The sequence below is a fragment of the Cyrtonyx montezumae genome, unplaced genomic scaffold (assembly GCF_038088225.1).
Source record: "Cyrtonyx montezumae isolate F1298 unplaced genomic scaffold, pur_monq_1.0 scaffold_8, whole genome shotgun sequence".
NCBI classification, from domain to species: domain Eukaryota; kingdom Metazoa; phylum Chordata; class Aves; order Galliformes; family Odontophoridae; genus Cyrtonyx; species Cyrtonyx montezumae.
Genome location: NW_027072089.1, coordinates 79,535,830 through 79,558,693, shown reverse-complemented (window position 1 = coordinate 79,558,693; position 22,864 = coordinate 79,535,830). Strand labels below are relative to the sequence as shown.

Sequence of the window (22,864 nt, the reverse complement as noted above, 5' to 3'; positions counted from 1 at the left end):
TAGACAAAAATATTTACAACTTAAACAAGCAGTTTAAATGATTTTGGCAGAAATGTCTTTAAATCACCATGCTGGATCTCCAACAGTTTCATTGGGATTTTTAAATCCAGGACATATGTGACATTTAGACCAGCAATCTGAGGATGTGCAATAACATTAAGCACTGCAGATCATACTAGCAATATGCCAGATTAAAACTGAATCTTTACAGCGAGCCTAGATGAACATCTTAAAAGCCAACTTGAATTCACAGGTAAAACATCTTCTTTAGAGTCTACCAACTGAAAACAAGAAACAGAATATGAGAAGAAAGAACGGTCTGCAGTAGCTATAGATGAAATTAAGCAGCGTCTATAGCTTAATCCATCAAACTGTACTTGCCACTGTGTGAGCAAGAGACTTGTCAGGGAGCAGTATATCAACACCATAGTAAGCAGGTTACTTTGGCTAGACTAGAGAGGGCACACAGCTGGATAATTTGGAGCAGACTATGCTGATGCAAACCGTTTCTCCTTTAAGACTTCCTGTCACTATTTGACAAGCATAAGTATTTCTTTCCCTTTAAAAATCTTTTGCCAGATCATCTATACTTGCTCCCTCTTAGTCTTCTTGGCAACATAATATCTGAATACCACAAAAGGGTTGCTTTTGGTCCTTCAAAATAAAGTTACAAACAGCCAGAACCATGAACAGACGCCTTACTAACAGCAACATAAATGCACAATGAAAGCATTACTTGTGTGACTACATGCCTGCCTCGTCGGGCAGACAGAACTAGATCCTATGAAGTCTGAATATTGCGTGAGCAAATATTTATTGAGAGTTACTCAGCTGTGACACAGAAGGGGATTCATGGCATGGTGCATCTGGACTCTGCTCATTTTTTATGAGATAATTGCACCACGGACTACCTCAAACACGGCGTGACTGAAGGATTTGCCTTTTAAATTTAAAAACATGGAACAGATAGGAATTAAATCCGTCATGCCTCCATGTAGCACACAAAGGAAGAAGAATATGAATAAACAGGCAACCAGAACAGTGCAATAAGAACGGGATTAATCCAAGTGTGATTAATTCAGTGTCAGATTAAAATTGATAGTGCCAGCTGTATCGGGTCCATTCTGCTGCATTATTCGCGCCTGTCATTTTTTTGTCCACCTACCTCCCATCTCCTCAGTGGATAAACCTGCAGGAGAGTTAATTGTCACATACATGGGTTTAATCACATTGTCCACAGCATTTGGGGGCCTTGCCTCCAGCGATCCATGACTAATTGTTGTGGTAATTTTTCAATCATTAACAGCGTCACATATGCTGCAAACAAATCCCACGACACTCACTAAGGCCCCAGAGGCAAGTGGCACACGCTTTTTCGTGAAAGCAGCATGCCCCAGCCCCTTCCCCCTTTCCCCACGGTGCAGCCATTAATACGCCTTCCCCAGCCTTGGGGAGCTGACGGGTAGGCAGCTCTGGGCTGTGCAGCTCACTGCTATTTCCTTTAAGGAAGGAACACTGTGAAAGGAGCAGGGGGAATCCACACTCCATCTGGGATGGCCGCTGGCAGGTCCCATGTCCACGCGGCTTGCTTGCCACTTGTTTTCTATTGAACTCGTGTGCTTCAGCAAGGGCCCTTTCTTTGAGTTTTGGCAGGATGACCAATCTCCATGGCAACCACTGGTGCTCATCTGCTGCGCCATGCTGCAGCCGTGCTCTGCTCGTTGTGCCCAGCAGGGCCTGCAACTACGCAGGTGGGACAGGAGCTGCCCCGGGGCCCCATCAGCAAGCTGAGGCCTTGCTCCACCACCACACCAGCAACAGAGCCTGTATGAGCACGCACACTCTTCAGGGCTCTGAGAATTAATGAGAGACATATCAGGCAAAATAAAAGGCTGAAGGCTTCTCTGGAGCTTGACAGCCAGATAAAGAAGACGCAAACAGGTAAACTGCTGCACCGACAGGCAGGATTAGTACTGCAGGAGTCTGGAGGGAGCTGCGAGGATTATATAAAAGCACTGCAGCTGGTCCAAGCTAAATGAAGTAACCTCTGAGCTGAGCTGGCAAAAGGCCTGGGGAAGGCAAGGCCGTGTTCCCATAACCTCTGTGCCTCCTTGTCACAGGTGTGCCAGCCAGCCTGCACTGAGGTATGTGGCACTTTCCTGCCATGTATGCATCTGTGCCTAGAAAACAGCACACTCAGCTTGCACCCCCGAGTGGCTCATGTCACCCCCTCACCACCTTGATAACATATTAAGCCATTTTATGAGCCTGCTGACAGACAATGCATATCAGCATCCCCAAGAGAAGGTTTGAATGGGGGAGAGAAAAAAAAAAAGATGTGATTCTGTAGCATCTCTGCTTTGAAGAGACCAATTTAGAACCAAGCGGCATTTCAGCAGGCATCCAGGTGCTTTAGAAAATGCTGATAAAACATTTAATTATTGAAAGCAGTAGTAGCAGCAGTTCTGAGCATGAAAATGTAAATGCAGGTAAAGGAGAAAAAAAGAACTATAAATGAAACAAGGCAAGATTAAACAAAAGCAAGAGCCCCCTGCTTCCTGGGAGTGGAGGAAGGAAAACCTAGCTACTCTGAGGGGTAAACAATGGTGTGTCAAGGTTGAGATTCTGATCTGAGCCATTAAAAAAACAGAGGGAGGGAGAAATCCCATCTTTCCTGTTGGTTTTGACAGCCATGGCAGCAGAGTTTTTATGCAACTGTTATGTAAGTTACGATGGGACCAACGCCACTACTTCTCCCCAGCAGGGCCCAGAGAAGCCAGGCTCCCCGGCCTCCAGGCAGGGATGTCAAGCTCTCTTCTGCTTGCTCCTGACCTGTGGATGAGGCTTCGTGCACAAATGTATGATAATCCTTTGCAGTTTATTCATTTTGACAGCTCTCTCCCACCATTTGTGAGCTGGTTTCTGTGAGGGTGGAAGAACATCTAATGGCATAAATTGACATAATCTTTCATGGGTTTGGTTGGTTTTTTCCCTCCTTGAGAATGCAGCTCCCTCAAAGACAAAAGAAAGGCTGATAACAGGTAAATTGTTTCTAAACTAACTTCTGCATGCGTGCTGTATCAAGTCCGTGTCACTGACATTAGAACTGCACAAAGTTTATGGACCTGCCTGGAGCCTGCCACACGACAAAAGCTCCCAGCAACAGCAGATGGCATGTGAATCACTGTAAAGGCAATTAGCAGCTAGCTGCCAGATTTTGACGTGCTGGGGAGGACAGAGGGGGTTTTCTCTTGCTTGGAGTAGTTCTCACCAAAGGGGCTGGAAATAGGCATTACTCTCACTTTGCCCCCACAGAGTACTTGCAAGTGGTGTTGCTGGCTTTGAGGCTGCTGTATCACTAGGTGATAAGCAGCCAGCAGAAAGATTTGCAGCAGCAATAAAAATGCTGTCTTTTTACCTTGATGGGCACAAGTCACAGCTGTTGCAAGCTGAAAGTGTTTTAAGCAGAATAAAAAAACACCTATGCAGCAAAGAACCGCAGCCACCAAGCCAAGTGCTATGAAAACATTACAGAGCACTGTATGCAGTGATTGAAAATGCATCAAAACCCTCAAATACATCTTAGCAACAATGATAAATGGATTCTGGAACTGCTCAAGTTGAGTAACTTGCAAAATGAGTTTACGTGGTAGATGATGGTCCTAAATTTTGATCAGAAGGCTAAAGCAGAACTTTTCAGTGTGAGCCTTGTCAGCATGTACCTTCAAGTCGGTAATAATATGAAAATGTACTAGTAAAATAACAGCCACCAAAGGTCTCATTCGTGGGGCTGTGGTGCAGACCTTGGATAACCCTGAAGCAGGGGACATCATTCTGGGCAGCCTGACAGCACTGTGACCAGAAACACTCAGGAGCCTACTAGCTTACTTAGGAAGCCCAAGGTGACAGCTTTCATCAGATTTTCCTACACCCACTAGATTCTTCACTCATTACACGCCAGATCAGTGCCAGTTTGTATGAGTGCTGCAATGGGGATTCTTTTGTACTTTTTATTTGCTCAGTGCGTGCTCAATAACAATAATCCCTTTTTTGGGGCTCCTCAGCACCGATGCAATTAATAGCATTATCTACAAAACCTCAGAGCCCCGCAGCACAGATGTTCTTCCTCCAGAAGCACAGCATCTGCTAACCGGTTATGGAAGAAGAATCTATATCAGCTCTCACTGGTAGCTGGAATAAGCAAGATTAGCCACTTAAAAAGGGCAGCATGCCAGTTTGTGTTTGACCTTCCCAAACTAATCGTGCTGAAATGTATTCAGCAGAGGCCAGGCACCTTAGAAAGGGACAAGATTCTGTCACTACCTCTCAACAACAACTGGCTTCTGTATCAGACTGCTCAGTTTTGAATTTTCTCAAGGTCAGAAGCTGAGGGCACTGGACATCATCAAGTCCAACACTCTCCTAAAGCAACTCCCTACAGTGTCACACAGAGAAGTATCCAGACAGGCCTTCAGTATGGCTGGAGAAGGAGACTTCACAACCTCACAGGGCAGCCTGTTTCAGTGCTCTGTCATCCTAAAAATAAGGATTTCCCTCCCGTTCATATAGAATTTCCTGTGTTTCAGTTTGTGCCCACTGTTCCTTGTCCTTTCACTAAGCAAACTGTGAATGTGACGAAGATGTTAAGTTCGAGCAAATCCTATTGAATAGATATAATGCAGATACAGGTACTTCCATGCAGTTATGCAACTTTTGTGCAGAAAGAAAAATAAATAAATAAAATCCATTTTTACTAGTAGGCATTCCTGTACTCTGATCTTACTCAATGCAGGAAAAGTGCACTTAGTGTATATAATTACTTTACTGATCACTAGGACAGAGAATAAATATTTAAGCATGTGAAATCACATACCATTCTGCAGATAGAAAACAGACTATATTTAAATAGAAAATCCACACATTGGAGAACTGAGTTGAAGCACTATCTATTTTTATCATATATAGGAATCTTTTATAATAGGATTGGCTCTAAGGATCTTTCTGCTTTGGTATTTTGCCAACTACAGAAACTAGAAACTATAATATAGTAATACAGGTGACGTTTCAGCAGTCATAACTCTGGTAGACAGTGAAAGCCTTGTCACATGCCACATCCCTAGTTTGGCAGCATCTATTAACTATAATGTGACATGTGAAATCAGTGTACTGCGGAATTCTAGATAAATTGTTAACAAGTAATCTCTGAGGGTTTTCCAAACCTTCAGTAATGCTTTAGTCCAAGGGTACTATTCACATGTTACAAGGAAGAGAAGAGCATTCATTAAAGAAAGAAGATTTGTAACTATTAGAAAAAAACTCCGGGGATCTCAGGGAGCCTACTCCCGGAGTAGTGTTTTTTTTTGCTTCTTTTGGCTTGGAGCTTTTAAAGTGAAAAAGAATAACAAAAGACAAGCCCAGCACTAGCAAACTTTCTGAGTCTGAAGATTAAAATATTCACAGAATGATGTAGTAATGTAAAAGAATAAAGAAATACATGAAGCAAAAAGTTATATTCCAAGCAGAAGGTGACAAGATAGCAGTAATGCTGTCCTTATTGACAACAAACTACTAAAGAGAATGGATTTCTCAGAGAAGATGGCAAGGTGACACTGGACAAGTAACTTCATTGAGCTATGCTACAATTTCTGTAAAACAAGGCCAACAGTATAGATTCTATTAAACCAAAAACAAAAAAACAAAAACGAAACAAAAAAAAACAAAACAAAAAAAAAACAAAGAAAAAACCCACAGTTAAGGTATGCCAATGAAAAATGCAATATAACAGCACTGCTCTTACTATTAACCAATGGAGGGCATCTAAGCAGAACAAGGATTAGTCACATTTCTGTCACCGAAGACTGCCAGAAGCACTGCTTAATTGAGGGATTAATTAATAGAATTATACTATTCCCATATACCAAGACCCACACTCCCCTTGGGTTCATCAAAAAGAGGATTCAAATGACAGAAGCATTTCAGCAGCTGAAGAGGCCACAGCGTTCGCCTATCTGTACATTAACATTTTCTCAAACTACAGCATTCATAAGAGATTACCCAAGTCCAGACTGGTGCCAGAGCACTAGGACATAAGGCAATTTATATTGTGGCTAATGAGTGGTGAGTGAGCTGTTCTTCAATAAGGTATAGTAGGTATAGGTTTCTGGAAGTTTTAAGTCTATTAAGGGTAAGAAATAGTGAAAGAAGAATGTAAGGTCTCAGGAGAACATTGGTCTCCTATATACCCCCTTCAAGCCATCAGACTTCACATCTTATGTTTAGTTTTTCGGCTGACACATCCTTAGAAGAACAAAAGTAAAAAACCGTCTGATTTCATATGAGAAAGAAAAACAAAAACCCAGTGCTGACTCATCTGATTTTTACTCTGCTCTACTTACACCTGCAACAATGTCTAAATTTCAGCTGTCAACAACCACTGCTCCATCTTTTCTACTTCCCATTCTCACCAACACACAAAACCTTATACTAATTTCTAATACAGTACTTTACCCCAATCCCACACTGAGCCTCTTCATGCTTTTTCACTCCCCCAGAGAAAGACATCAGCTTCCACTTAACACCTCTTCAGACCTGGCAAGTAAGTCCACACAGTGGATTATACAAACAAAAATTGTCACTCTACCCAAAGAGACTGGGAGTTGAGCAAGAAAAAGCAAATGGATCAGGACTCAGGAGCTCAACAGAGGTCTCCAATCACCACTCAAACACTTGCTATTCAGAGCAGGTGCCTGGAACCAGGAGAAAGGCAAATCCTGGGATGGACTTTAGCCCAATGTATTCACAGTTTTTTAGAAGTCTTCTACAGGTAGCAGAGAACAGAGCTCATGAGCTCACACAGGTATCTCCCCTGCTGTCACACTTCCTTGACAGCTTCCTCAGTTGTGGTTTGAAAATCATCTTGGGGCTGTTCCTCAGCTGCCAGCATAGTTGCTGCAATTACTCCCTTCTGCTATGAAGCTTTCTGGGTGTCTCCAGAGAGCCTGGCAAGGCCCTGCTAACTCTGTGCTGCGCAAATGCGAAGAACACACAGAAGAAATTACAGATTCAGTGCCCCTTAGTTCACCTTCCTTAAACTCTATCTATGAATTGTACAGCTGCAGAGCTTTTCCATAACTTAAGGTGTATGCATTTTTATTCAAGCCCCGTGAAAAGAGAGATAATGAAAGGGAGGTGGGAGTAAAGCAGCAAAAGGGTCACTACAGGGGAACTCCAGCTTTTTCATATTTGATCCTTTCAAGGAAAGAGTTACTGATTTTCTCTTCCTGCTGAGTATCATAAGGCAGCAAGGAGGTCATTGCAGGGGAACACTAGCTTTTTCAAATTTGAGCTTTTCAAGGGAAGAATTAATGATTTTTTCTTACTGCAGAGTACCACATCTGCAGGTGTGGTAGAAAGTAATGAAGACAAGAAGCTGCCTGTTGAAAATGACTAAAGGATCTGTGCTTTTTTTGGGTGACTGTGACTGGACTTTTCCATCTCCAAGAAAAATTATGCTAATTTAGTCTAAGAAAACAATGCCAACCTGCTCTCACAGTTGGGGTATGCATGTATCTGGTAGAAAACTCCAGGGTGATAATGGTGATTGTGAATAGTTTGTTACATACTGAAGGAGAAGTGAACAACTATATCTGCATAAACACTATGTCCACTCCCCTGTTTTTACGACTTTATGCTTCAGTGAGAGCACCAAATGTAACAAATACAGTACTAATGGAACACCACAAAAACCACTTCATCTTATTTTCATTAAATAACAGTCTTATACTTACAGTCTTCCTTCTCTGTCCCAGGTTTCTGTACAGGTCTGCTTTTACTGGGAGTATTTTGTGTCAACAAACAGTAGAAAAACAAGAACACTTTTTTGAGCTGGAAGCAATTCTGGTCAGCTTCACAAACTGTCTAAACAAAGAAGCAACTTGTTTCTAGTACCAGCAAGACAGCAGCTCCTAGGGCCACATTTAAGGAAACCAGTGACCCACCAGTGCATCACCATCAGCAACTGGGTACTATTATAAACTAAAACCACATATATAGCAGAGAACAGCTCAAGGGATGTTACAGACGGGGCTACTTCATTTATCTAATGTTTTCTCACAGGTCGTCCAATCAGTCATAAGCAGAACACGGCAAATGCTTGCATACAGGCTGCTAGGGTTCACTGCAGACATGTAAAAGCTGGTAGCAGTATAACCAAAACACACAAATATTGTTTTAAATTATTGCATGAATTCATGCACTTTTAGATGGATTACATGAATTCTAGCTTCCTGTAAACGCACACTTTCTTAATTCCTCTTGCTCATGGGCCTATGATGCATATGAGTTGCAATCGAGCTACATCACTAAACCTCCTCGCTATGGAAAGTAGCCTTTCCTTTACAAAATAAACTGTTCCCTAGTAAATAAATAAATAAATAAATAAATGAAGCAGCAAGTGCCAATACAGGAAAAGCTTTCCTATTTAAGATCATCATCTTTCATTCAATAAGAATAGGAAGCAATTTAGCACTTGTAAAGATGAGTAGCTCTACCCATTTTATTTGTAATACAATAGCTTCTAGTACAGTAGCAGAGAGATTTGGGCAATTACTGTTTCTACTGTAACACATGAGGCAGTATCAAGAAAAAATTCTCTCAAAGATGAAAAAGGATTGCAGTCAAGAGTTTAACTGTCACTTTTGACAGATGCTAAGTAAACGCTAACAGGAGAAAAGGATTCCCCTTACTGTACTTGTTTGTTGGAATAATTCATTAGCTAAATACTTTTCAACCCATACAGTTAAAGCTGAACTCCTAACTGGAGACTCCTGCCTTATTTAAATGATTCCTATGAACTTTTCTTCTGTTACAGCCAGCACAGGTATTTTGTATCCATCACTGTTTGAAAAGAAAACTCAATAGACTCACCTTAATAATTGTTTTTAAGAGTAGAAAAAGTTATAAGCTACAATCTCAGCATTAATCTCTGGTATCTTCATAAAGAAAACTGGCACTGTTGAATGAGCAGCTCAAGCTTCGGAATAAGAAGGGCAGCAATTCTCAGGGTGAGAAGAATCATCATTATTATTTTTTCCTGTCCTCACAATTTTAAGATAAAAAGGAGATTAAAATTATTACGCATTGCAGGTGAAGAGGGACAAAGTTATAGCCACCACCTTATGGCTCTTTCTTGGGAAATTATTATTATTATTTTACTTTTCTTGGTAAAGGGAAATTTTGACACAGAGCTGGCCAAGATTTTCAAACATTCAGCTAAGGTTTTTAAATAATCTAAATGGCCATCAGAAGAAAGCAAACCAACAACCCTCCTCTCTGAACCTCTCCTTCAACTTGGCCCCCAAACAAGATAGGCACCAGATTACCTCTATGGCTACCTCATGAATTCTATTTATTGTTACATACAGAAATTTAGTAGGATTATGACAGAATACTCAGGATCAAACTTATTACTGATGCTCACTACACAGTCATCAGACTACATAATTTATGGCATCTGTTCTGTTCAGGAAAAAGGAGACATTGCTGTAATATCTATTAGTAACCTGTCATGGTTATTTACATGGAGAGAAGTGTTAATACAGGTTGACATTTTTCCCCGATTCATTTCAGTGCAGAAGCATTCTGTCTGTAACTAGTTGTTACACTAGCTGGAATGGGCTGTCTCCAACCCCTAGGTGCACCACAGAAATGCTCCAGCAGAATAGATGTGCCAAATCTGTTCCAAATTCCTTCCTTCCCTCTGGAAAAGTCATCACACTTCACAGGATAAACCCTTCCTTCCTAATGCTTTCATATTCAAATGCTGTACGTTCTATCCTCTCTACTGCTCACAGAGGTGTCCTTGTCATGAACAATGAACTGCAAAGCAAATCAGAACAACTACAGAAAAAAACAAGATTCAAGCTAAGTTATTCTTTATAATACAAGTTGCAAACAAAATCAGCAGAGCTGACTTACGTACGTCAAAAGTCTGAATTTATAGCAAAATAAAAGGCTATTCTAATGGCAGGAACGATGACCAAACTCTGGCCCTGGAGTGGTTCTGTATTTGCTTATGTGCAATTCAGACAAACTTTCTCAGCCACAGCTCACGCCACGTGGTTAGCAGTGGGTCATGAGATGCTGGCACACAAACAACCAGGCAAGCCAATTCTGCCAGCCTCTACCCCAGATGAGACGGATGAGGCTGGTGTCACTGTCTCAACCTAAACTGTTGTCATCACGGTGGCATGATCAGTGGGAAATAACCATTAACTCTCTCAATGAGAAGGTTGCATGCCAGTCCTGTTGAAAGAGGCCTGCATATTCTGGGTGGCAGCAAATTGACTGAGCTCTGGCACTACTAAGGGCCAACTGTGCATCAGGCCCAGCACTGCTACTGGGCAAGGGGAGGGGTTGTCTCCTCTGCTCTATGTGACTGCATCTCCAGCACTAGGGCCAGGTTTAGGTGCCACCATATAAGAAGGGTATAAACTCTGGGGGTATTTGTTGATGCTCGACTGCACATGAGCGAGTAGTGTGCCCTTGTCACCAAAAACAACAATGGCATCCTGGCTTGTACCAAATAGTGTTGCCAGCAGGAACAGTGAAATAACTGTTTCCCTGTACTCAGCACTGGTGAGGCCACACCTTGAGTACAGTGCTCAGTTTTGGACCCCTCACTGCAACAAAGACATTGAGGCTGTGGAGCGCGTCCAGAGAAAGGTAATGAAGCTGGTGAGGGCTACGGAGCAGAGGCCTTATGAGGGACGGCTGAGGGAGCTGGGATTGTTCAGTCTGGAGAAGAGGCTCAGGGCTGACCTTATTGCTGTGCAGAACTACCTGAAGAGAGGCTGTAGTTAGCTGTAGGTCACCCTCTTCTCTCTTGTAACTTGTGATAGGATTAGAGGGAATGATTTCAAACTGCACCAGGGGAAATTCAGACTGGATGTTAGGAAATACTTCTCTGAAAGAGAGGTCAGGCGCTGGAAGGGAGGTGGTGGAGTCACTGACCCTGGAGGTATTCAAGGAATGTTTAGATGTTGTGTTGAGGAACATGGTTTAGAGAGAACTACCGGTACTAGATGGATGGTTGGACTGGATGATCTTGTAGATCTTTTCCAACCTTGGTGATTCTATGATTCCTAAAATCCTCAGAATTGAAATCATTTCAGCTGAGCTTTGTGTACGTGTCAGGTACAGTTAGAAGCGTGCCAATAAAATCTCTCCCCCACTCTCAGTTGGGTAGTTCTGATAAATGTTCTGCGAATATCAAAAACGAATTTTACAGTGCAACAACAACAAAACAACAACAAAAACCCACAGGGTGTCCTAGCTTGATGAGGAGTTACATTAGGCTCATTGGACTAACTCCTGGCTGATAAAAAACATTCAGCATTCGTCAAATGCACTAATTCAACAGCATTATTTGGCAGTATTTTCATTTGCATAAATAAAGGCAATGGAAAACCTTTTCTGTGCTATAAATTGTTGCTCTTCAAGGATTTCAAGAATAGCACTTCCTTCTCCTTTGGAGTTGCTTAATAAAGTACACTATTTAGTCTTCTCTTGTGTGCAGCACACAGTTCATCCTGCTGGATCTCATGGAGACAAATCACACTGAATCACTAAATATTTAATTAAAAAAAAATTAAAGGGAAGGAGTCTCAATGCATACACGTGGACTGAGTATTTTAAATGCAATGTAAACATTAGAAGATGATACTGTGCATTCTATCACCTTTTTTTCTTTTTTAGATTCCAAATAGACTAAAATCAGGTTCACATGCTACAAAAAGCTTTCATTGCTAGATGGAAAGACGTACCATGTGCCAGACAATCAAATAACCACTCTTGCTGGTTTCAAGATAGATGTTAGACTGAGTTAACACTTTTCCACAGACATTTTTGGGCAGGAGAAAATGAAGCATGAAGACAAAGTAGTTTCCTAAATTGCAAAGATAAGGAACATAAATTTCATCTAAAAATGTGGTCTTGCACCATGAAAGTGAAATTATCCTCTAAATCTATTGACAGTACTACTCAGATGGCAAAATCATATGGAGCCACAATCTCAAATGGCCATCCAAGTTCTATAATAACTACTCCCTTCAAAATCCAATCCACTACTTACTTCCCCACAAAATACCCCTGCAAATAAATAACACATTTCCCAGAAATAGGTGTAATAGAATTGTCATAAAATGGAATTCTATATTTGTTCATTCTACACAAGCACATAGAGATTGAGGGTAAACTTATACTAATTCTTTTGAAGAACACCAGCTCTAACATACATAATGAGTCTGTCAAAGGTAATAAAATCAGAGAAAGCAACATTTCAAAAATTTTATGGGTTCCTTCTGGATGAAAAACTTGATGAAAAAACAGTTTTAAAAATAGAGCTGTAAATTAAGGAGGAGATAACAGGCAAGTCCTTTGACAAGGAAAAAGGAAGTGTGGGGGAAAAGTATTTTATAACACAGTACACACATCAGACTTTGTGGTGTAGCCACGGTTAATAGATTAAGAGAAACGAGTAAGAAGTAAAACAACATTTACTTTGATTGACCACAACATCAACTCCATGCAACTCATTTTATCAAGGCAAGACCAAGACTTCCCCCAAGTCACCTCAAAAGAAACCAACTCAATATCAAACCAAATTGGCAATTTCAGGCAAAAGTAGGAAATAAACTCTTCCTGATTTCTTCTTTCAGTGGAAAGGAGATGCAAGAAATAGATTTTCTTTATAAGAGCCATTCCAAGTTAAAAATACTCTTTAGGAACTCAAACCTTTAAGTTCCTAAGAATCTGTATCACATGTGAGAGACAAGGAGACAGTGGATACAAAATGTGCTGGGAATATTCCAGTTTTATATAAAAGGAAAAAATCTTACTGTGAAAACAATCAATAATTGTAATAACCTGTCCAAGGATATGATAGATTCTGCAGCACTTGAGATTTTTAAGGTTTAGCTAGACAAGGTGTTAGACAATCTTGCCTAGGTCTTGGTTTTAACATGAAAGGTTGGACCAGATGATTGCGATGGTCCTTTCCAACATGGGCTTTTCTATAAATTTTACAGTTGAATTCTGCAAAAAAAACTGTTTAAAAAAAATGGTTAGATCCAACTCAACAAATTATGGAACAGTCCCTTTGCTGGACTGCAATACAAGTAGTTGCTTAGGTTTGTGATCTTGAGGGAAGCCGGTAACCATTATTACAAAGAGGCTGAAAAAGTGGCTGACATTTCTGCTGCCCCTGGCTATGGGTGATACTTTTCCAGTCAAGAGATGTGTAGTCAACTAAGGGCAGATAATTTCTCTCCCAACCCTAACAAACATCTCACCTTACACATAAGGACTTTTTTTACACAGGCTGTCTAAAGCCACTTAAGTGACTATAATCAGAGCTCCTCACCTTGGAAAGAGGCTAGATCATCATGAATTGTGGGGGGAAATTGGGTCCTCTGACCTATTACTTATTCCCTTTTAAACTTATCAGCACTGTTTTTGGCAAGCCATTTTTCTAGATGCACCATGATCATACATTTGTGGGTATCTGTACAAAATGTTGCAGAATACATACAAATTTTCAATCATAGCTTTCTCTAAAAACCTACAGTTCTACACCAGCTCTGTATCTGACCAGCCAGAGCAAAATTTCAGAGGCTGCCAGTTTAGTGGAATGTCTCTGGAATTAGCCAGCTATAATGTTTACACTGGGCAGGATGACAGTAAGCCACATTTTCTCATTTTGTATTTATTTGGTCACTTGTTTTTTGTCTCTGTGAGCATTCACATAGGTAGATAAGTGTACGTGCACATGTAAGAGTGAGACAAAGGTGACTCAAAAGCTGAGATATTAATCTTCAGCTTGGAATCAGCTCTCATTTCCGTCACAGACAGAAATCACTCAAACCCATTTGCTTCCTGATTTCCCATTAATTTCATTTAATCTGAAACACTGACTGCTTTACCTTCAGGTACTTGCCTAAATCAGGAGAGGAGGCTCCCCCTGCAGCCAGTCACAGAGAGAGGCTGCACGTTACTGAGATCCAGAAAAGAACCCTGAGTCATGCCTTCCAAGTATGGTGGTAGACCTCCTGTCTCTATGGGTATATAAGCACTGTAAGAAATCAAATTTTCTTTCTGAGGCAGCCAACACCGTTGTCTACAGTGTGCATGTATGTGTGTCAGTCTCCTGTGCACTTCAGTTCCAAGCCATAAAACAGGGATGACGACACTTCCCTATCTCATAACCGTCTTGGGAGAAAAAGCACAGAAAAGACTGGGAGACATTGGGGTACTGCAGTGATGTGGTTGCACAGGAGACAGACACAGTGACCTAAAAAGAACAGATTTCAAACACTGAGAGGTTTGTGATGGGGAACTGTGAAGCTTGCGCTGCAGACTTAAATCTCTTTGGTGCACTGTGTGGGAAGGACTGCAGCCCACCCAGCATCCCCCATGCACATTTTTATCCAGTGTTCTTGGGAGGCTCCAGCTGCACCAGACAGCAATAGACCTCTGCAGCTTCAATTTCACCTTGAAGCATTGCAGGAATGTATTTTAAATGCATTATATTTACCCTTATACGCTCTATCCATATACACATGTACAGCTTTAACTATTTCAAGGTCCCCGCAGAGAGCTGTTAGCATAGACAGAACATGGGTCTGCATACTATTTAAGCCACATGCACCATCTGCTCCAACATTTTAATGTAATTTACCAGGCAAAAGCCGAACAGAAAAAAAGGAAAAAAAAAAGAAAAAAAAGCTAGATGGAAGATATTAAATTTCCCCCCTTCCTCAAAACACCTCCTGCTGATTGATATATGAAACCAAACCACCCTTAACTATAATTGAATTTAAGAACATGTTCATAAATTAAAAAAATAAACAAAATAAACTCCCCTCTATGTCAACTCAGTAACACTGTTAATTACTAATTTACTGCCCAAGAAGACTGTCCCCCTAATAATCCTTTAGCAAAGAAAAAAAAAATTTTAAAGCAAAAAGGAGTGGGAAGAGCATGTAATTAAAACTGTTACTTCTCTTCGCACAGTTTTAAGGATCCTCAGTAAATGATTCAAGAAAAATGTATTTACTGCAGTGTTACAGCCAAGTGAGTTCTAGATGTGAAGACTTGTATTTGGCTGAAGGTGGCAGCCCTGGGCCAAGTACTATTTAAATTTTGGAAAAAGTCCTGCCGCTGATCAATAATAAGGCCTCTAAATGCCAAAAAAGCTTCCATGTCAAGAATCAGGTTTAATCAAAGAGTTAACTGATGACAAATAAGCTTCCACCCTTTAAAACAAAAGCAACGATATGCAAAAGTTGTGACAAACTCTCTTCATGTTCAATAGTGCCCATTCACAAAGCACTTCAGACAAGGTTGGCAATTTCTTCTTCATAGATAGTATACACAAAATTAACAAGAAGTACAGTAGCAGGGAAGCCGCCTTTGTTATAAATTCAAGATATCACACCCAACTTGAAGACCAAGATTGCACAGCAATTTTTAAAACTGAATGCATGCAAACTGCTGACAAAGTTGTCATCAGAGCATTACTGAAGGCCCAGTACCTACTCATTTCCTCACTAAAGCCATGGCAATCTCAAAAAAAAAAAAAAAAGAATTAAAAAAGGGAGTGAGTTGTTTCTTAAGACTGTAAATACCGATGTTACTTTCAAATACGGAAGGAAGAAAAGTGCATATGTGCTGCAAAAAAGTTATCCCAACTCTTCCTACTGGTAACCTAAATATAGCTGCCTTCACAATTCATAACCCTAGGAAACATAACACGATCTGAGCCCACACCCAAAGCCAAACATTCGTTTTACAGAAATCTGCATGGCAATCAGTACTGACCAAAGGGTTCATCTCCCACAGTTCTCATCCAAAGCCTTCCTTCATATTTCAACTTAAGGCTCATTAAAGGCAAGTACTGCAAAATGAATGCTAAGAATCATCAAAAAAGGACGAGAATGCAAACTTTTTATGCTGGTGTATAAAAACCCCGTATACCCACATACTGAACATTAGATGTAGGCATCCTATAGTAAAAGCCTGGAAAATATGTAGATAAGAGTGATCACAAATGTACGGATCAGCTCCCACACTGGAGGTGACCGCATGATAGCATCCTTCAGCCTGGAAAGAAATAGTGAGAGTTACAATTCACAGGTGGCATAAGAGGGGACACCCATGTGTCTCTTCTCACTGTAACTGGTAGATGACAAGGTCAAAAGAAGATGCTGGAGGTTTCCTGGGACTCAAAATACTACTTCAAACTAATTAATGGAAGCAATAAAAACAAAGGTATTGATTTCAGCTCTGCAAGTTGAAAGCTACAAGTGTGTATCAGAACATCTATGTCCTGTTTCACTCCTTATGCATCTGCCTGAGATACTGCGTGAGACATCATATCAGGATGTGTTCAACTGAAGTTTGATCTGACATGCCATCCTTAGGTTACTTTACTGCAGAACATCAGAAGTTCAAAAAATACAAGAAGAGAGTCTTACTAAAAATTATGGAATTATCTTTTTTTATCAATTTTTTTTTTCCCAATTAGATGTTTTTTTGTTTCTTGGTTTGGAAGGTAATATTTAGTTGTCAAATTTTCATGTATCTGTCCCAAGCTAACATATTCTGCAACAGTGAACACCAAGAACATTGCCATTGATTTCAATCAGCAAAGGATCACACCCTAACTGCTACCAATTTCACAGGTACTAAGCAACACTATGATCACAGCCTCTGAGTAAGCAGCACCCTGTGCTCAAAAGTTTTAATCGTGTAATTCCATACAGATCCAGGAACTTCAGCACCCACCAATTAATGCAATCTTTGTGAATCTTTAATCGTAAACTCACGAAGCACAGAAATAAATACCTTGTGTGATGTTAACTGACTTTAATTTCCTCATCTCCTCTTCACAGACCTAAAACTGAGAGTACTTACTACTATACTGCGAAGTTTCTGTTTTTCTGGTGTTATCCAGAATAAAAATAACTTCGCTTTACACTAAAATGCATCTATAACATTCCTATTAAAGTTACGTATGCAGGTGCAGTTTAAGATGAAAAAAGGGCACACAAAGATGAAAAATTAAACAGCATAGTCTAAAGTTAGATTTTATACGTGTCAAATATCAGATTATAATAGTGATCTTTCATGTTCACATTACCATATAATTGTTCTACTTTAGCACTGTCAGCCTTAGGGAAACATGTAACATCAACCCCGACAATTCTGTGCATCTTTGCAGTAAATGCATATTTTTTCAATATCACTGTAACAATATAGGGTGCATGTGTACTTTTCTTTCAAGAATAGTAAATATCACCATTAGAAATAGTTCCTTTAAAGCAAACAAGATTATTCAGTAGCTGCATTGGCTTAAATGCAAATGATAGTTATGCTGGCGAGAAGATTTTATTTGCCAGTAAACACACCAAGACAACTGAAACCTTACTCACTGTTAACACATAAAATTGGAATGGTTCAGATGAACAGATCATCCCCACTATGCAATGAATAACAAAGAAAGAGGCTTGCTATCTGTCCCTGGGCAAATCCCAAGTTGGCTTAATTTATTAGGAACATGAAACTTTAAAGATGACGTAAAGCACTGTGGAAGTTGCACGCAACAAAGCAATTAATGGTCACATAAATAAATGCTATTTTGTTTTGCTGCCTCTCATATTTTGGTTCTTTATCACACCTACACTGTGAAGACCTATGTCAGAACCTATAAATTTACTGTGTTAAGAAGTACAGAGAGGGAAAAAAAAAAAAGAGAAGCATACAGAGTGTCTTCACACTCCTCAAAAGGAAAAAGAGAAGAGTTGGTAACCAGGTAAGGCAGAGTACCTGCAATTCATTTGAGCAGATTCACCAGTTTTTCCCTATCACAGATCCATTTCTATTTAAATGTACTAAATGTCTTTATTACATTCTATTTTAAAGTGACTGAAATCAAACAAGGGTTCCTTCATAAACGTATTAAGGCATCAGAAAATTTAACAAAGTATTGTTTTTTTCTGTAAATAATTTAAGAAGTTTACCACCAATTCCATGAAGGCATTAAAGCGAGAATGAAATTCTACAATTAAGACTAAAAATCTTGACACAATCAATGTCAATATCATCAAGATTTACTGCATTAGGAGGACAGTCAGCCTAAAGAACTTCAGAGAAGTTCAGGCAGAGAGATGTCATTGTGACAGGAACTTCTGTCAGCATAAAGAAACAGCTCCACGTGGCCCAACATCCTGGCTCTGATGCAGCATGGGCTTTGTCTTGTAATCCAACCACAAGGCTTCATCAGTTCATTCACTATCATATATATCTAAGAAACAGAACAAAACTGGGAAATGAAGTAAATCAACTGTGCTGGCTGTTCAAATTACAGCTGTTACTGATCAAAAGGCATATGCACTTCTGCTCTGACTGATTGTTTCTGATTGCCTTACAAACCATTCTTATACCCACAAGCAGTACTAAATAAATAAATACATAAAAATAGAATAAAAGAAAAAAAAAGGGTGTGAGGATTCTGAAGGAAAAGCTATCTTCCTTTCCCTTATAGAAATATTTTCTCTTGGGATGAAAAGTGATGCTTGCCATCAAATATTGCATTACAGAAATGTGTATTTGAACAGTATATCAATGAGAAAAAAAAAAGAAACCATAAAACAAAAATCCTGGATTACAAGATACTAGAAATGTTATAGATGACATAAAAAAATTAAAATTTCTGCAAATCCATCAATTTATTTGCCAGTTTTTATCACCAAGCTGCCCAGTACACCATAAAAAGATCTTTCTGTATTTATCTGGTGAACTGGCACACCAGTGAAATATTCCTTCAGCACAAGGTTAGCCATCCAAAAATGAGTAATGTTTCTCGCTTTCATTCAGCCGTACAAAGGTGTTTTCCAGTAGAGTCCTTGAAGAGATTGAGATGTGAACAGGCAATTTGCAGTGCCTGCTCTGGGCATCTGACAAAGGAGACATACAGAGCAGCAAGGTGTAGGTATCAACATTTACTCCTTCATAAGGCAAAATACATCTGTAGTGTGAGTCACAGCAATGAGGACAGATACATAATGTTAGGCAATGTGATACTTACCACCAGTAAAGGAAGTTTATTACTGAGCAAACTCTACTGGAAGAAAACACTAGTGTTCCTCTATAAATAGATTACAGATCTGTGTTATGTACTCCTGAGTAGCCCACCCTGGTTTCTTTCGGCTGAAAATCTCCATTAATTCAAAATAACACTACCTCTTATACAACTGAGCAGGAAGTATTTGGAACAAATGGTGCAAAGACAGAGCTGTTTGGAAGTCAACAGTCTCCTTCCCAAGTTTGATGAAGATCTTGCTCCTTGTTGATCTGTACTGCTTTAAAACTGAAAGCTTTAAAATTAAAACTTTGGTCTTCCAAAGACTTAGGAGGCGTAATACCATAGTTAACACCCATTGACTGTGGATACTGGAAGTGCTAGGGATGTTCCAAAGGTAGCAAATAAGAAAATGTTCACGTGAAAGATTGTTTTGGAGGACACTGAAGTCCTGATAGTGAAAAAAAGATGGAGAAAATAGGAAAGAATTTTCACTCTCATCATTTTCCACATAAAATCTTCTTTCTGGATTTCTGCATTTTCACTTTTGGGCAAAGGCAGCTTGCTGCCACAACACACACACAAACGCACAAATCTACAAGTTAGTAAGAGCAAACTTAGCTTCCCCATAAATAGACACAGGTTAGCATGCCAGGAACCTACTGGGGTTTCAAACTGTTGTTAAAGAGGATTGAGGAAAAGAGCGTTCCAAGGAGCAGAAGAGAGGGTAGATTTACCCGGTGGAAGATGTGAACTACCTTGCCTACAGTGTTACTTTAAAACAAACAAGTTGCAAGACAATACAAGTTATGACCACTCTTATTCCTCACTTTCATTGAACAGATATCAATGCTTCAATAAATTAGACTGATATGCATTAGACTCAGCTTTTGTAGCTGTGTGCTTTAAGAATTACCAGAGGGAGGAGAAAAACAGAAGTGTGGCTGCAGAAAGTGCAACTCCTTCTAAAAATACCCTGCTAATAAAGTAAAGGAATCTTCCCTTTTTCTGCTGCTGTTTGAATTAATAATGTAGTCATTCAAAAGCCACAGTTGAGTTATTAAATTCATGGTTTTCTGGACAACTAGAATTATGATTAATATTTGGGAGAGTTTTGGGAGAATTTTCAAGGCCATAACTCAGAGGGGTGAAAAAGAGCTAAGGTACATTAAATTGAAAACACTGCTTTAGAAACCTGCCTGCTTGCATCTCAGGCACATTCGTTCACATACATACATGTGCAAACACAATGATGGTTTAGAGGCCACAGTTTAGCTCTCCACCCATACACCAAAGGAACCTAAACATAAAAATGGAGCAATGTGAAAGTTTGACAATAAGAAAACCTGGCCATTAGCATATTACATCTGATCAAAATAATAATATATTTGTTTCTCACTTCTGAGGCTGATTGGAACCTGTGTTGTATTTACCGTATCATGAACACGGTAGCTTGAGAAAGAACATCAGCATAAGGCATTAACCCACTGGGGAGAAACTCTAGAAGGGGATTCATCTTTTTTAAAGGAAAACAATCACATAAAAATACATGCAAAGTGAAGAATACAAGCAGTACCAAATAACTGGGACATTTATAGTCACTGTACCTGGACCAAAGAAAGAATTCAGGATGCATCCAAACATAATAGCTTTGCAAACTAAAGCAAGTGAGTATGCCATGACTGAAAGCATGCCTGTGAAAATAACATGGATCATATTCCAAAAGGCTCCTACAACCTATAAATAGTACTGCAAGACACTGAATGACAGATGTCTGAGCGCTGTCCTGTGCATAACTGACTACTGTCAGTCAGTGAAAAAACAAGCATGCTAAATTTTCACTGCGAAAATAATCAGAAAAACATATCAGGTTCCCCTCTTTTCTTTGTACTCGTATGTAAGTTTCAGAAAGCAAATCGTGACATTTCTTTGTAATAATTCCAATTAAAGTAAATGATGCTGCTCTTGCAGCAGTTTACAGTCACTGCATTAGTAACAAATCTGAGGATAAAATAAATGAATCAAAGCTAAAAAACACCCTACCTTTACCCAGCAACCAAACAGCAATATTAAAGAAGTCACTTTCCTCTTTCTACACTTTAGAGATACAAGAGCACTCTCATATTCTAAATACATGGGGATGTTATTTGATTATGAAACTCTAAAATCTTAACTGTGCATGCACACAACTCCCCTTGGAAGAAAGAAAAAAACACACCCCAATTCATCAGTTTCTCCTTTAAAGCCAAGATTCATCTGTCTCCTTATCGCACGAAATAAAAGACAAGCTCTCTGTTTGCAGGCTCCAGCTCACGCACTTGGAGGTAATGCTCAAATCACAGCATGTAAGCTCTGTGTTCCACCTGAGGACTATTTAAGGCAGCTGCTAACAGAGATGCCTGCACTCACCAGGAGAGAATGGGGCATTTCAGGCTGTGAAACTGATTGCACTGGAAGTCTTTGCTAATAGAGATGTCAGTGAAGTAAAGGAGTTTCAGTACCTGAATTAACCAGCTGTTGTTCCATGATGCCACAGCCCAGAACCTCCAGCCATTCTCCTTGGAAGTTGATCTCCAACTCAAAGGAAGGGTGAGTAAATGGGAAGTAGCAGTCTACCCATCTGACTTGCAGTCCTGTAGCAGTGTTTAAAAAATAAAGGGTGCATACGTAAAAGGCCATTCCTCTGATTATCTGTAAAACTCACCCTTCAACTAATGACACCAATTACAGCAATCCAGAGAAAATAAATAGCAAACAAACCATTTTACAACACTTGCGTGAGGCGATAAATCTTAAAACTTGTGGGGAAAAAAATGGCAATGTCTTTTCTAATATGAAAAACACTTTGTGCAATTCAAGCATCCTTTGAAACCAAATCAATCATTTGTCAAACTCTGGCAACCACCCGGTATAGAATGAAAATGAGCCAAAATCTTTTGAAAGTTGGTGATTTTGTTGCTCTCTTTACCAGGATGCAACTTCTTCTGTGAAGAGAAGTTACTCAAGTCTCATACTCTATTGATCAGCAAGGCAAGAAATATTTTTCATCAGATGCTATTTAAAATACACAGCTATTCTTTCTTCGCATGTTTAAATATGAAAGTTAAAAACATAGATTGATGCACATAAATATATACACAAGCATTTAGAGATGTACAGTGTTTTTAAGGTATATTATATACAAATACAGGCAGAGAACTGTGGAGCACCCAGGAGACCAGCCTTAAACACTGTGAAGTGCAGGAGCTCTCCACACATCTGAAGTCCCACTGAACAAGGATGGGAACCACCTAATATTACAGAGTGGCAGAGCCAGAAAGGGGCAAGCTCTGCACTGCTGCCAAATGTAGGGCTGCTGTCAAGGCTCTTATTATAATTGGTTTTAGTTCTTATAATCACTTATGAAGTGTTCTTTTGCTGAAAAATTTTCTCTTGTCATTAAGAACCAGGAAAAACAGGTCTCAGAAACATGAGACAAGAAAATGAAGTATAACTGAAGTGCCAATTCTCCATGAGAATTTTATTCTCCATTTGCCTTAACCCAAAGATCATCCCACTCTTCATTTAAGCCAAATCTTAATCAGTGGAAGAGTTGCTGACAATTAGACAGGCCCAGTCTTGAAAGCAAGGGGCAGAGACAAAGTTCTTTGGGTGATGACAACTATTAAGACCCCGGTTTGATCCGAGGGGCTTTTTTGGGGGAATCTATTTCACATGAGGAACTTA

The 22,864-nt window shown here is 39.8% G+C and overlaps 1 protein-coding gene across 1 annotated transcript in view; it reads right to left on the bottom strand.

Moving 5' to 3' along the window:
* Positions 1-22,864, bottom strand: part of FARS2 (phenylalanyl-tRNA synthetase 2, mitochondrial) — a 186,043-nt gene that overhangs the window by 148,998 nt on the left and 14,181 nt on the right. Inside the window, exon 3 of the mRNA XM_065753416.1 lies at positions 21,640-21,771. Within this exon, the coding sequence (XP_065609488.1) occupies positions 21,640-21,771 (132 nt within the window). The remainder of the gene's footprint in view (positions 1-21,639; positions 21,772-22,864) is intronic.